At 50.7% G+C, this 14,199-nt stretch overlaps 2 protein-coding genes across 3 annotated transcripts; both read left to right on the forward strand.

Annotated features, from left to right (window-relative positions):
• The first annotated feature begins 5,012 nt into the window (after positions 1-5,012).
• On the forward strand, positions 5,013-11,528 carry LOC137427130 (mitochondrial import receptor subunit TOM5 homolog). 2 transcript variants are annotated; one of them, XM_078778648.1, is made up of 2 exons: positions 5,013-5,210; positions 11,099-11,528. In XM_078778648.1, exons 1-2 carry the CDS (start codon positions 5,094-5,096, stop codon positions 11,111-11,113), a joined length of 132 nt encoding a protein of 43 aa, XP_078634774.1. In that variant the 5' UTR covers positions 5,013-5,093; the 3' UTR covers positions 11,114-11,528. The 2 variants fall into 2 exon arrangements, with proteins under 2 accessions (XP_078634774.1, XP_078634773.1); XM_078778647.1 differs by having other exon boundaries at positions 5,025-5,214.
• On the forward strand, positions 5,796-9,288 carry LOC144892368 (uncharacterized). The gene is made up of 2 exons (XM_078778646.1): positions 5,796-6,526; positions 7,211-9,288. The coding sequence occupies exons 1-2, from the start codon at positions 6,250-6,252 to the stop codon at positions 8,656-8,658; spliced, it is 1,725 nt and encodes a 574-aa protein (XP_078634772.1). The 5' UTR covers positions 5,796-6,249; the 3' UTR covers positions 8,659-9,288.
• Positions 11,529-14,199: the final 2,671 nt, after the last annotated feature.

Raw genomic sequence — 14,199 nt, forward strand, 5'->3', positions numbered from 1 at the left:
CTCCCGGACACGCCCAGTCGCGCCTTTTAAGGGCAAACGCTCCAGCATGAGATATTCGAGTGCTTGTATATAATGCTGCCCGATAAACGGGCTTTTCAGAGTACCCGAGTTGATTTGATGCAATAAAGAAACTCGGACGAATTCCAGCTTTTTGTCGCGTCCATTCTTTCGATTCGAGTTGGAGCACAGCTCCTTCATTGGTGACCTACCGACATGGACACGGCACTTGCCCTCAAACTGCCTACCTTCTGGGATGCTCACGCGGCGGTTTGGTTCGCCCAGGCGGACTCCCAGTTCGCCCTGCGAGGCATCACCGCCGACGACACCCGCTTCCATCATGTGGTAGCAGCACTCGGCTCAGCCACCGCGGCCCGCGCCCTCAGCCTCCTCCAGCACCCGCCAGCCGCTGACAAGTACGGCGCGATCAAGAAGCTCCTCCTCGACGCTTTCGCCCTCTCATCGGCGGAACGCGCACGGCGCCTGCTCGACCTGCCCGAGCTCGGCGACATGCGCCCATCCGAGCGAATGCATTACATGCTCTCGTTGCTCGGGGAGCACGCCCCGGATTTTCTTTTTCAAGAGCTGTTCCTCCGTCAGCTGCCTAGCCAGGTACGCCTCGCCCTGGCAAGCACGCAGATCACGGATCCTCGCGCCCTCGCCAGGGAAGCCGACAAGATCTCCTCGGCAGGCCAACGCATCGGGGCAGCGACCTGGAGCCCGCCGCCGTCCGAAGCAACGCCCATGGTGCCCGAGCACCCGGCACGGTCGGCGGCCGAACTGCTGGCGCAATTGGCGGCCGCGCCGACTGCCTCCAACACGACGACCGGGGCCTCCACCTGACCAGGCGTGGTGTTACTACCATGCCAGGTTCGGACAAAAGGCCCGGACATGCCGACCCCCCCGCACTTTCGGCGAGTCGGGAAACGGCCGGGCCGGCGTTCATTACCAGCCATGAGCGTCGGCCACACGGGAAACTTACTTTTTATCAGGGACAAAGCGTCCGGACGGCGCTTCCTGTGTGACACCGGCGCCCAACTGAGCGTCATACCCGCCTCCGATCAGGACAGGCATTCCGCGGTTTGTGGCCCCTCCTTGGTGGCGGCCAACGGATCGGCCATCCGCACCTTCGGCCCGCGCAACGTCACCCTCTGCTTCGGCAGCCAGCGCTTTCATTGGACTTTTGTGACCGCAAGCGTGCCCATGGCCGACTTCCTCTGCGCACACGGGCTGCTGGTTGACGTCAAACGGCGTCGCCTCGTCAACGCCGAGACCTTCAGCTCCCTGGCATGCACGTTGAGCAGCTCTGCGCCGACCGAGCTGGCATGCGCCCTCCCGGCGGCGAACGAGTTTGCTCGCCTGCTCGCGGAGTTCCCGGCCCTCACGCGGCCGACGTTTTCGGCCGTCGCGGTACGACATGGTATCGAGCACCACATACCCACTACGGGCCCGCCGGTCTACGCCAGAGCCCGCCGCCTCGACCCAGACAAGCTCGCCATGGCCAAAGCCGAGTTCGACGCTTTGGAACACCTCGGCATCGTGCGGCGCTCCGATAGCGCGTGGGCTTCGCCACTACACATCGTACCAAAGCCGGGGGGCGGCTGGCGCCCATGTGGCGACTACCGCCGCCTTAACGACGTTACCACCCCCGACAGGTATCCGATCCCGCACATTCAAGACTTCTCCGCCCGTTTGGCAGGACGGGTCATTTTTACGAAGATCGATTTGATACGGGGATACCACCAGGTACCTGTCAGGCCGGCCGACGTCCCAAAAACGGCCGTCATCACGCCGTTTGGCTTATTCGAATTCCTTTGAATGCCATTTGGCCTCAAGAACGTGGCTCAGGCGTTCCAGCGCTTGATGGACGGCGTGCTGCGCGACCTGCCGTTCCTCTTCGTCTACCTGTACGACATCCTCGTTGCCAGCGCGTCCTGGGCCGAGCACCTCCTCCACCTCCGAACACTGTTCGGGCGCCTCAGCGAGCACGGCCTAATCGTCAACCCGGCCAAATGCCACTTCGGCACGACGGCCGTTGATTTTTTTGGGCCACCACATCACCAGGAACGGGGCCGTGCCGCTGCCTACCAAGGTCGAGGCCATCACCGCGTTTCCGCGTCCCCGCTCCATCAAGGCCCTGCAGGAGTTCCTCGGAATGGTGAATTTCTATCACCGCTTCGTGCCCCGCGCTGCTCAGCTCATGCGGCCCCTCTACGAAGCCCTCCGGGGCAAGCCGGCCAAACACGACGTCGTCTGGTCCGCAGCCATGGACGCGGCATTTACAAGCTCAAAGCGGGCCCTCGCCGACGCAACACTGCTCGCTCACCCGGTGCTCAACACTCCCATCGCCCTCACCACGGATGCCTCCGACTACGCGGTGGGCGCCGTACATGAGCAATGGGTGAATGGGGTTTGGCAGCCACTCGCTTTTTGCAGCCGGCAACTCCGGCCGAACGAGCTCAAATATAGCACGTTTGACCGCGAGCTCCTCGGTCTACACCTGGCCGTTCGCCATTTCTGCCACCTCCTGGAGGGCCGACCCTTCACGGCTTTCGTCGACCACAAGCCGTTGGTTTACGCAATGGCCAAAGTCACGGAGCCGTGGTCGGCCCGCCAGCAGCGCCATCTCTCCGCCGTGTCAGAGTTTACCACGGACATCCGGCACGTCGCCGGCAAAGACAATGCCGTGGCCGACTGTCTTTCTCGGGCCAGCGCGAACGCGGTCCACCTCGGCGTGGACTTCGCGCTTATGGCGGCTGACCAGACCACCGACACCACGGTGCAAGCCCTCCGGGCGGCGCACACGGGCCTCCGCCTGGCCGACGTCCCCTTCGCGGACACTGTCCTGCTCTGCGACGTCTCCCAAGGCCAGCCTCGCCCCATCGTGCCCGTTACCTGGCAACGCCGCATCTTCGCCTCCCTCCACGGCCTTTCCCACCCGGGCCGGAAAGCTTCCCAGAAGCTGGTGTCGGCCCGATTCGTCTGGCACGGCCTTCGATGGGATGTCCGCGATTGGACCAGCACCTGCACGGCCTGCCAACAGGCCAAGGTCCACCGACACACCCAGGCCCCGCTGGCACCTTTCACTGTGCCCGAACGGCGTTTCGACCACGTCAACGTGGACCTGGTTGGCCCCCTCCCCCCATCACGGGGTTTCACACACCTGCTCACCATGGTGGACAGGACCACCAGGTGGCCGGAGGCCGTTCCCCTCGTCTCCACCACCACCGCCGACGTGGCGCAGGCTTTCATCGCCACCTGGGTCACCGGTTTCGGCGCACCGGCGGACATCTCTTCGGACCGCGGGCCGCAGTTCACCTCCGAGCTGTGGGGCGCGGTCGCCCGCAACCTGGGGGTCAGGCTCCACCGTACCACGGCCTACCACCCCCAAGCCAACGGGTTGTGCGAGCGGTTCCACCGTTCCATGAAGGCCGCGCTCATGGCCGGCCTTCAGGACGGCGGCTGGACCAACCGGCTACCGTGGGTCCTTTTGGGCCTCCGCACGGCCCCCAAGGAGGACCTCTGGGCGTCCACCGCCGAGCTGGTCTTCGGCCAGCCGTTACGCGTCCCGGGCGAATTCGTGCCCGATGCTACCAGTACCTGGTCTGCAGCTCGCCAGCGCTCGGACTTCCAGGAGACCGCCCGACGGTTTGCCCCCGTGCCAACGTCCCACCACGGTGACCCCCAGGCCTGCGTCCCCCCAGCGCTTCGCACAGCGGAGTACGTTTTTGTGCGTCATGACGCACACCGGGGGCCACTCAGGCCGCCGTACGACGGACCCTTCCGGGTCCTGCGACGGGACGACAAGTCCTTCGTCATCGACGTCGGCGGCAGGTCGGACCGGATTTCGGTGGACCGCCTCAAGCCGGCGCACGTGGACATCGACCAACCACCTCGGTTGGCCCTTCCTCCGCGGCGAGGCCGCCCCCCGTCCACGGTGCCTCCCGCTCGACCACCCACCCCCACACCAGACCCCCCCCTCCCCCACGACCCTCCAGGGGTCGCTTCGGCCGGGTCATCAGGACCCCCTTAAATTGACCCTGCCGGTGCAAGTCGATTCTGGGGGGGCGTGTGTAGCGGTTGCCGCTGAACATACACAATCGCCTTACACCTGCCGAGGACGCAACCATGGAGCGATCGCTGTGCCGGGCTCGCCCAGACCGCCCGGAGACGCTCAGTCTCGCCTTTCCCGGGCATGCCCGGACTCGCCTTTCCCGGGCTCGCCCGGCCCGTCCGGCGACACCCAGTCTCGCCGTTCCCGGGCATGTCCAGACTCGCCCAGGTCTGCCGGACACGCCCAGTCGCGCCTTTTAAGGGCAAACGCTCCGGCATAAGATATTCGAGTGCTTGTATATAATGCTGCCCGATAAACGGGCTTTTCAGAGTACCCGAGTTGATTTGATGCAATAAAGAAACTCGGACGAATTCCAGCTTTTTGTCGCGTCCATTCTTTCGATTCGAGTTGGAGCACACACAGCTCCTTCAACTTTCTCTTTTTCTTCTTCGACTTGCTCTTCTCCGTTTCTTCAACTCACTCTTATTCTTCCTTTCCTACTTCTTATTCCTCTTTAACAGCCATAAATCATTACAACGTTTCTGTGGGGGTTGGCCGTGGGAGTGTTTGTCACAAATATTTCACGATCAGGAATTTGTATTTTGTTCAGGGTGCCGGTGATAGCTCGCCTACTCTTCGCGAAGGACACCGTGGGACCTTTGGCGTCCACCAACTAATTCCGGCAGATGGGACGTCCGTTTAACGTCCATCCGAGGGACGAGACACACATTGATGAATGACCCTGCCTGTTATAGTTGGGTCTGGATTCCAACCCAGGCTAGACATCTTGGAGGGAGCATGCATATTTTATACACTTGAGGTGTATAAAAGGCTTATTTAGTTTGGATGGTGTACCACCTGATCTACTTTTTAAAAATCTTTGTTTGCGACAAAGACGTTTTGTGGCACATTTACAACAAAATATAGCTGATAATAAATGAGGAGGAAAACTAAATGAACGACTGAACCAGCAAGGATTAGGAACAAGACGGAGGGTTAAACGTTGACGGTGCTGCGAGTGCGAGTGCAACACGCGTCGAGCATGTTCCGTCTGGAGGCCCCGCTCGCGCGGCCGGATTCGGAGGAGACCCGGAAGAAAATGAGGGCCGAAGTGCTGGTCACAGTACGAAATTTCACGCTGTACGTGCTCGCCTTACGGGTCGGTAAGTGTGCGATGAGCACAGCTGCTGAACTTGGGCCTAGCAGGGCTAGCACGAATTCGGTACCTCATACATAGTCATGGCTATTTGTGAACAGTTACCACTTTGGATGATTTAAAAATTCTGATATCAAACGGTTTAAATATATTCTATGGTGTTGGGAATAGTGGGAAATTTTATAGTTCTGAAGGTCTTGATCCATAAAGCGCGTCTGGCACGAAGTACGAATGGTACGATCGTTGCCCGACTAAATATGGTCATTATATGGGCGTGGTCTAGCCTATGCGCGTGGTCTAGCCACTATTTGTATGCAAATGAGCTGAAACTGACGTCAACCCAAAGAACGAATCATAACCTTTCTTACAATGTGAATGTATAATACCCGGGGTAACTTATGAAAGATTGGTAACGTGGATCCTTGCACACATATTTTATTTGTATCATTGATCGCAGGAGCTCGTAATTAAATAAATCTCACTCAGGGCAAACACACGAGGGGGGATCAATTAATTTTAGCTCACCTGGAATGATGTTCAGGTGAGCTTATGGTTATGCGATGGTGCTTCGTCTGTCAGTTTGGGGTCATTCCATGTCAAATCATCAAAGAATCTGCCGTCATCTCTCAGATTTTTGTAAAACTTTGGGAACCAATTGGGGCCCATGAAAAACAGCTAGAACTCAAATATTTTTGCTAACAGCCTCTTAATTAGTGAGATACAGGTTAACGAACTTTGGACTAATTAGCGCGATGTCGCGAATTCAAATGGCCATATCTCTAAAAGTATAACACCTAGAGAGCTGGTTTTGGTGTCATTTTAAAGGTATTTTCATGCCCTATAAATTTGTCTGGGCAACATTTTCCTACCTCCAATCACAAAAAAGTTATCACAAAATATAAACTTCAATCGTGAATCCCAAAAAAATGTATCCTTCAAATTTCCTCAAATTCATCCCAGATGTACCTTATGATGTCAAGAAGCTTCCACATAAGTTTTGGGATGGGCACTCCTCCCTGTCTACAGGCATCCTCCCTGTCAAATGACGACTGCCAAGGAAAAGTTCATCTTGAAGCAGAAATCCTGCTGCAATCCCTTTGGAGCTCATGAAAAACCAAAGTCGTCTGGCTTGAGAGCTGTTAGCCAAAAAGCCATAGCCGCTCATCCAAGCCTCAAACTGCAAAGTGCACAGAAAATCTGTACCCAGTGTCGTAAGAAACTGGCAAAAAGACAACCAGGTGTGGTAGAGACTCAGAGTGAAATACCATTACCAGTGACCAGCAGCGCTATTAGCAGTAGTGAGGACAATGATGGTGGAGGTGAATCACCAATACCAGGCAGTTCAGGGGAGTTTGAATTTCATTCTCCTGAAATGGAACAGAATACACTGAATGAGTCTTTGGGATTGATTGGAGAATCACCTATTCCAAAAAAGAGACTTGCTGCAGATAAATATGTGAAATCCAAAACCAAGAAAATCGGTGACACTGTGAAGAAAAAATTGGAAATCGCGACAGGATTGCCATCTAACAAACTCCAGGATGCAGGACAGGAGATGATAGAACAACTCAAGCACAAGTTTGAATCAACGACCAAGAAAAGTGAACAAGTGCAGGTGCTGACTGTTCTGCCAAAAAGCTGGACAATTGCTGAGATCACAGAGGAGTTTGATGTGTCAAGCTACATGGCTAGGAAAGCAAAGGCATTGGTCAGAGAACAAGGAATTCTCACCATGCCTAACCCAAAGACGGGAAAAGCGATTTCAAAGGAAATTGAGGAAAAGGTCAGGGAATTCTACTTGTCAGAGACCATAAGCAGACAAATGCCTGGCATGAAAGACTTTGTTTCTGTTCTAGTCAATGGGAAAAAGCAACATATGCAAAAACATTTAGTGCTATGTAATCTGAAGGAAGCATATGAGCTTTTCAAGGAGGCCCATCCGAATGTAAAGATTGGATTTTCAAAATTTGCTGAACTCCATCCAAGGCAGTGTGTTCTAGCAGGATCAAGTGGAACACACTCAGTCTGTGTTTGCACAACACATCAAAATGTAAAGCTCATGTTCACTGGAGCAAAACTGGATTCTGTGACTGGTGGTGAGTTTAAAGACTACAGTCACTGTCTTGCAGCTATTCAGTGCAACCCACCTCGCATTGAGTGTTTTTTTGGCAAGTGTTCAGAGTGTCCCGGAATGGCGGGTCTTCGAGATAAGCTTGAAACATATATGCAAGACAACATGATCGACCAGGTGCAGTATAAACAGTGGACATCAACTGATCGGTCGAACCTTGAGACGAAAGTTCAGACAGTTGCTGACTTTCTGGATTCTTTCCAAAGCAGCCTTCAGAAACTGTTACCACACAGTTTCATTGCCAAACAGCAGTCGCGTTACCTACAGAATCTGAAGAATACACTTGAGCCTGGTGTGTTCCTGGTCATTGCAGACTTTGCGGAGAACTATAGTTTTGTAGTTCAGGATGCATCTCAGTCATTCCATTGGAACAACCTGCAGGCCACAATCCACCCGTTTGTGTGCTACTATCGGCAAAGCATGCAAGATAAAACTCCTGAACACATAAATTTTGCCATCATATCAGAATGTAACATTCATGATACCGTGGCAGTTCATCTGTTCCAAAAACTGTTCCTTCAATTCCTAACCACCAAATTTGGACAGCGCCCTAAAAAGGTTTGCTACTTCTCCGACGGATGTGCAGCCCAGTACAAGAATCGGAAGAACTTCAGCAATTTATGCCTCCATGAAGAGGATTTCGGTGTCCCAGCTGAATGGCACTTTTTTGCTACGTCGCATGGGAAGGGACCATCTGATGGAGTTGGCGGGACAATTAAGCGGTTAGCAGCTAAAGCCAGTCTCCAACGACCATATGATCAACAGATCATCACTCCTCGCCAACTTTTTGAATTTGCTGATTCAGAGATTGCAAATGTCAACTGCCAGTTTGCAACAGCAGAACAGTATGAACAAGAATCAAAACTACTCAAAGCAAGATTCGAAGAGACCCGCACAATCCCAGGTACACTAAAGCTACATTGCTTTGTTCCTGTGTCTAAGGAAAAAGTCACAGTTCGAGCCTTTTCGTTCTCAGCCGAAGAACGAAAGGAACATGTGAAACTTACACCTGGGATGATCGATCACAATGTCTCAGCCATAACTGGTTATGTTACAGTGGATTATGATGGTCACTGGTGGGTTGCATGTGTCATGGAACATACCCCAGAGAGGCATGAGGTGGATGTTAAGTTCCTCCATCCACATGGACCATCCTCCCCATCATATACATTTCCGGAACCATCAGACCCTCTCACTATTGACTACCAGGATGTGCTTACTACTCTTGAACCAACCACTGCAACTGGAAGGACATATTGTATTTCCAAGAAAGAAACAAGTGCTGCTGTTGCTGCATTGAAGAGGAAATTGAAAGCCTAAGTCAGGTTAGTGAACACTGTGTACTTGAACTCACTTATTGATTGTATAATACATTACAAATGCTGATTTTCGAACCTATATGCCATACGTACATGTACATTATTGCTCATATCTCAGAAACTATTGGAGTGCCCATCACAAAATTTATGTGGAAGCTTCTTGACATCATAAGGTACCTCTGGGATGAATTTGAGGAAATTTGAAGGATACATTTTTTGGATTCACAATTGAAGTTTATATTTTGTGATAACTTTTTTTGTGGTTGGAGGTAGGAAAATGTTGCCCAGACAAATTCATAGGGCATGAAAATACCTTTAAAATGACACCAAAACCAGCTCTCTAGGTGTTATACTTTTAGAGATATGGCCATTTGAATTCGCGACGTCGCGCTAATTAGTCCAAAGTTCGTTAGTCTGTATCTCACTAATTAAGAGGCTGTTAGCAAAAATATTTGAGTTCTTGCCGTTTTTCATGGGTCCCAATTGGTTCCCAAAGTTTTACAAAAATCTGAGAGATGACGGCAGATTCTTTGATGATTTGACATGGAATGACCCTTTGTCCGTAAACACTTTAAACTTTTTCTCCGAAACCGCTGATGGGATTGTGACCAAACTTGGCACAATTGGTATTTGTCACAGCATTTAGAAAATCGGGGTCCAAGGGGGGAAGGGGGGTCTACCGGGGGTCAAAGTGGATCCAGGTTTGACCCCCAAAATAGGAATTTGCTTTTCCCTCTGAAACTACACACAATATTTAGATGAAACTTGACCACAACCTTCACCACCCGTGATGTACCGAAGTATGTTCGGGGCATAAAAACAAAAATCTGCCCCTGTAGGGGTCTATGGGGGCGGGGGGGGGGGGGTGAAGGTTGCCCCCCAAAAATGGGTGTTTGCTTTCTTCTCAGAAAATACACATACAATTCTGCTGAAACTTGACCAAAATTTCACCCGTGTTGTACCAAATTTGTTCTTGGCATTTAAAAAAATCGGGGTCGAAGGTGGTCTATGGGGTGGGGAGGGGAGGGTTGCCCCCCAAAATAGGTCTTTTTTTGTTTGTTTGTTTAAAATCTTATGATTATGTTAGTTTGATTCTAAGTGCTACCCTGTCTTCGAGCAAGCATTGAAATTGGTTTAAAACAAGTCAGGAGACGACGATGGTTCACGAGCGAGCGGTATTCCATGACAAAGGACTGACTATAACCGAAACAGGCCCGGACTGGGGGGGTCGGGGGCCCACATGGCAAGTGTCGGTTCCCGACATGCGGTGTACATGCCTATTTACAAAGGGCCCCAATGCGCTGTGTGCGCAGGCCTTTAAGAGCCAGCTGTACGTAATTGTGTGTGGTGCTGGCCTGGAAATGTCAAAACGAAGGTTACTGACCTTGAAATGAGATAGAAAATAATGTATAATCAGTTATGAGGTTAGTTAGCTGCACAATACTGAAAATTGGGTTAGATTCCGACAACTTTGAAAATTTGACCTTTGTGACCTTCAAAGGTCAAAGATCGAAGATTCTGAAATTTGTTGGAAAACTTGTATTTCATGATGTCATGTACGACATTCCACCCTATCAGGAAGCGAACAATGTAATAAAACCATCAAAAATCGACTTTTCTAAATTTCGTGACCTTGTGACCTTGACCTTGGGGCGAAAATGAAAAATCGAGCTCCGTGGGGCTAGACACATGACATTGGCCTCACCAAATATCGAAACCCCTGTCAGATTCCACCAACCCCCTCGGAGAAGATGTAGCTTGAACTCGATTATCCCCTAAAAAGACATCTTTTTCGGGCGTGGCTTCGCCCACAATGGGCGCAGGACAACTCCAGGCAGGACACAACTAGATCATGATATCAATCTCCCACCCAAGTTTCATCAAGATCGGATGATATCATCCATCGGGTAGTTATGCTGCGGACAGACAGACACACAGACACACCCATGACGAATATTGTGGTCACTCTGTTTGATAACTCGTGAACCAATACCTTTCGTCGGTGCAGTATATTGTTTATTCTACCAGGTGAGCACCAGGGGTATTGCCCCTGTGTTTATATTAATTGTAAGGACCTTGTTGGACGATGGACAAACACGTGGCACAGTATATGGGAATTGAATCTGGGATTAACTACATCATGATCCACGGTTTCATACACAAAGACCCACAGGTCAACCCAGTTGGTACACACACTCAAGGCAATGGATCTTCCTTGTATGGAATTTTTTTTTTTTAAAAATACTGAATCGAGGCTCATGAAAGAGCTAACATTTATTTCACAAACAAATCAACCAGACAAACAAAATATATAAAAAGAGGGAGCGGAAGCCAAGATGGGGAGAGAAGGGGAAGCACACAAACACAACATTTGAATCCTCATAAGCTGCATCTGACATGTTTTGTCTCGTTCTTTGTTCCTTGTTCCCCCAAAAATACAGCCCCATTTCTTCTGAGACAATTGGACAAAATATAATGGTGGATGATGCCGTGGTCTCCTGGCTTGCAACGTCCTGGGCATCCCGGTTGTCTGCTTGAAGTCCTCAGAGCATTCCTTGGACTTTTTCACCAGGAATTCCAAAGTTCTGGGCTGAAGCGTCAATAATTTTCACTTTTTGTTTTTTTGGTAAACAGGATTGTTTGTTGGCTGGTCTGGGATTATGTCCCAGCCAATACTTATGTTCCCAATGTACCATTCCCAACATAGTTTTGTTACGTACGATTCTTCCTATTTCCTTTCATAAGGGGTGAGGCAGAATGGGATCTGCTGTTATATTGCAAACGTTTTCTTTCTCAACGATACTTGCTGATGTTTGCTAAACCCTTAAGCTATGGACAGCAAAATAAATCCGATAACACGCATCAAAAATGCAGGATGTTTTATTGGATTGTTTCCATGTTCGACCTGAATCGACGCATTGTTACCCCACTTTGTGCACGAAGAGAAAAGTGGGGTTTTGCAATTGGTTCCCTTTATCTGTCCACAGGTGTCAGTCTATGATCGAGCAACTACTTAATTTTGATTGAATGTTGCATTTTGAACACTGCAGCACATGAATCGGAACATGAACCTGCAGTTTAGGAGTACACGTGTGGAGTTATAACCACTGTTGTGTCAGAGTGGGACATCAGTGTCACGTCTGGCGTTACAACCACTGTTTTTTTTGGTTTTTTTTGTACACAAGATCGAGGCTCGTGAAAGAGCTCACATTAATCACAAAAAGTCAGACCGACACATAAAACATATAATAAGGGGAGCGGTAGACAAGATGGGGGGAGAGGGGGAAGGACACAAACACAACATTTGAGAGCAGGGACATCGAGAGATCTGTGGGAGGGAGAGGGCTTGGGGGGGGGGGGGGAGGAGGTGTGGAAGAGGTATAAAAGGCATGGACACTGCAAGGACTTCCAGGAAAGAAGTTGGAATTTAAAAAAAGTGGATCGGGTGAATTAGCGGGGGTAGAAAAGATCAAGGTTTTGGATGGGGGAAGATAAGAGATGGTGGTGAACAGCTGTTTTAAAGACCTGGAGGGAGGAGTGGGATTGAAGAGAGTGAGTGAGTTTGTTCCAGAGGCAAGAGAAGAGAGGAATGAAAGAGTGAAGGTGAGCGGAGAGTCTTGATTTTGGCAGTTTAACCATAAGTGGGTTGCTGGCAGATCGTGTGCGACCTGTAGGAATATTTGGGGGACAGAGCCCAGAGAGAGCTGGGGGGGAGGGGGGGGGCAAGGCCAGAGAGGAGTCGGTAGAAGACAGAAAGACCACCACCCTGCCTGCGGTGAGTAAGTCAAAGGCCCTCAGAATTAGCTTCATCGCAGGAGATTCCAATGATTCTGAAAGCTTTGGTTTCAACAGCGTGAAGAGCTAGGTGTGAGGCAGGAGCACCGGCCCAGCTGGGGGAACAGTATTCCATTGAGCTGCGGATGAAAGCCTTGTATGTGGTGAGGAGTTCACACGACGGAGGATGCCCAGTCGGCGACTGGCTTTGGAGGCCAGCTTGGAAATGTTGTTTTCCCAGGAAAGATCATGGCAGGTAGTGAGACCCAAAAACTTGAGCGACAGAACTTCTTGGAGAGGATTGTTGAGAAAGTAGATGGGAGGGTTGTCCAGTCGGTCTTTTCGGAGAGACAGTAAGAGTGTGAGATTTGTCAGGATTGAAAGGCATGTTCCACTTGTTTGACCAGTCTGTGATTTTGTCCAGGTCTGCAGAGAGTGAGGTGGCTGCAGACTGCTGATCTGGGGGATGAGGAATGGAGCGGCAGAGAGTGGAGTCATCAGCAAAGAGATAGAGAGGATTTTCCAGAGAGTCGGAGAGATCATTGATGAAGACCAGAAAAAGCACAGGGCCCAGAACACTACCTTGGGGAACTCCAGCCAGAACAGGAAGGGGAGATGAGAGAAATCCATTCAGGGCCAAACGTTGACTACAACTAGAGAGGAAGTCCACAAGCCATGGAGATTTCCATGGATACCAGAGGAGATTTTGGTGATCAGAGCGGGGTGCCAGACCGTATCGAAGGCACGTGATATGTCAAGGGAGACAGCGCTGATTTCCTGTTTGGCATTGAGGACCTCCATCCATTGTTGAGACAGCAGAAGCAACATGTCCAGAGTAGAATGACCTGGTCTGAAACCAAATTGATGATCGGAGATCAAGCCATTGGAGAAGAGGAAGGATTTGATATCCGAAGCAATGATGGATTCCATGACTTTGCTGATAATTGGGAGCAGGTTGATTGGTCTGTAGTTGCAAGGATCTGTTTTTGCACCTTTTTCGTGAAAAGCGGTTGTGTTTGCTGATTTCCAAGATGCTGGCAGATGACCTTGAGCAAAAGAGAGGGTGAAGAGAACAGAGAGAGGGTGAGATAGAGCGGCAGAGCAGGATTTCAGGACCCGTGGGCTGATGCCATCTGGTCCAGTTGCAGAATCAGAGTCGAGGTTTGACAAAAACTTCTCCACCTTGTCAGGAGAGAAGGACACAGAGTTGAGGAGCGTGTGGAGTTATAACCACTGTTGTGTCATAGAGTGGGACACCAGTGCCACCGTCCACGTGTGGAGTTTTAACCACTGCTGAGCCATGTTTAAACCAACTCTTGGCAGTTTTGTTATGAACATGATGTGTCCGTCTATATATTACATTGTGAAGAAGATGGCAATTTTCAGTGGATCGGCCTTTGTTGAGCAATAAATTGGTTACAAATTGGGGACACAACATGCATGCCTCGATGAAACCGACTGTTTGCACTAATATCAGCCATGTTAGCATGTGTCAATTGTGTCATGGATCCCCAAAAACTCAACAAACCCCCAAAGTCTACAAAGTACCTGAAGGGAAGGACAATTTTACCGACACACCTGTAGCTAAATGAGAAACAGACGAGAAGGGACAATAATCGCAGAAAGGAATGTGGGGATAAAGAGAAAGGCAATAAGTGGGGAGATGGATGTAGAAGTTGGGGTAGGGGAATATATGGAGCAAGGACAGGAGTGGGGGGTGAGTGGGGGATTCTGCTCTCCCATCAGCCTCGATTTTGAATCAAAAAAT

This window comes from Myxine glutinosa, chromosome 5, assembly GCF_964187855.1.
Source record: "Myxine glutinosa chromosome 5, kmMyxGlut1.1, whole genome shotgun sequence".
In the NCBI taxonomy this organism is placed as follows: domain Eukaryota; kingdom Metazoa; phylum Chordata; class Myxini; order Myxiniformes; family Myxinidae; genus Myxine; species Myxine glutinosa.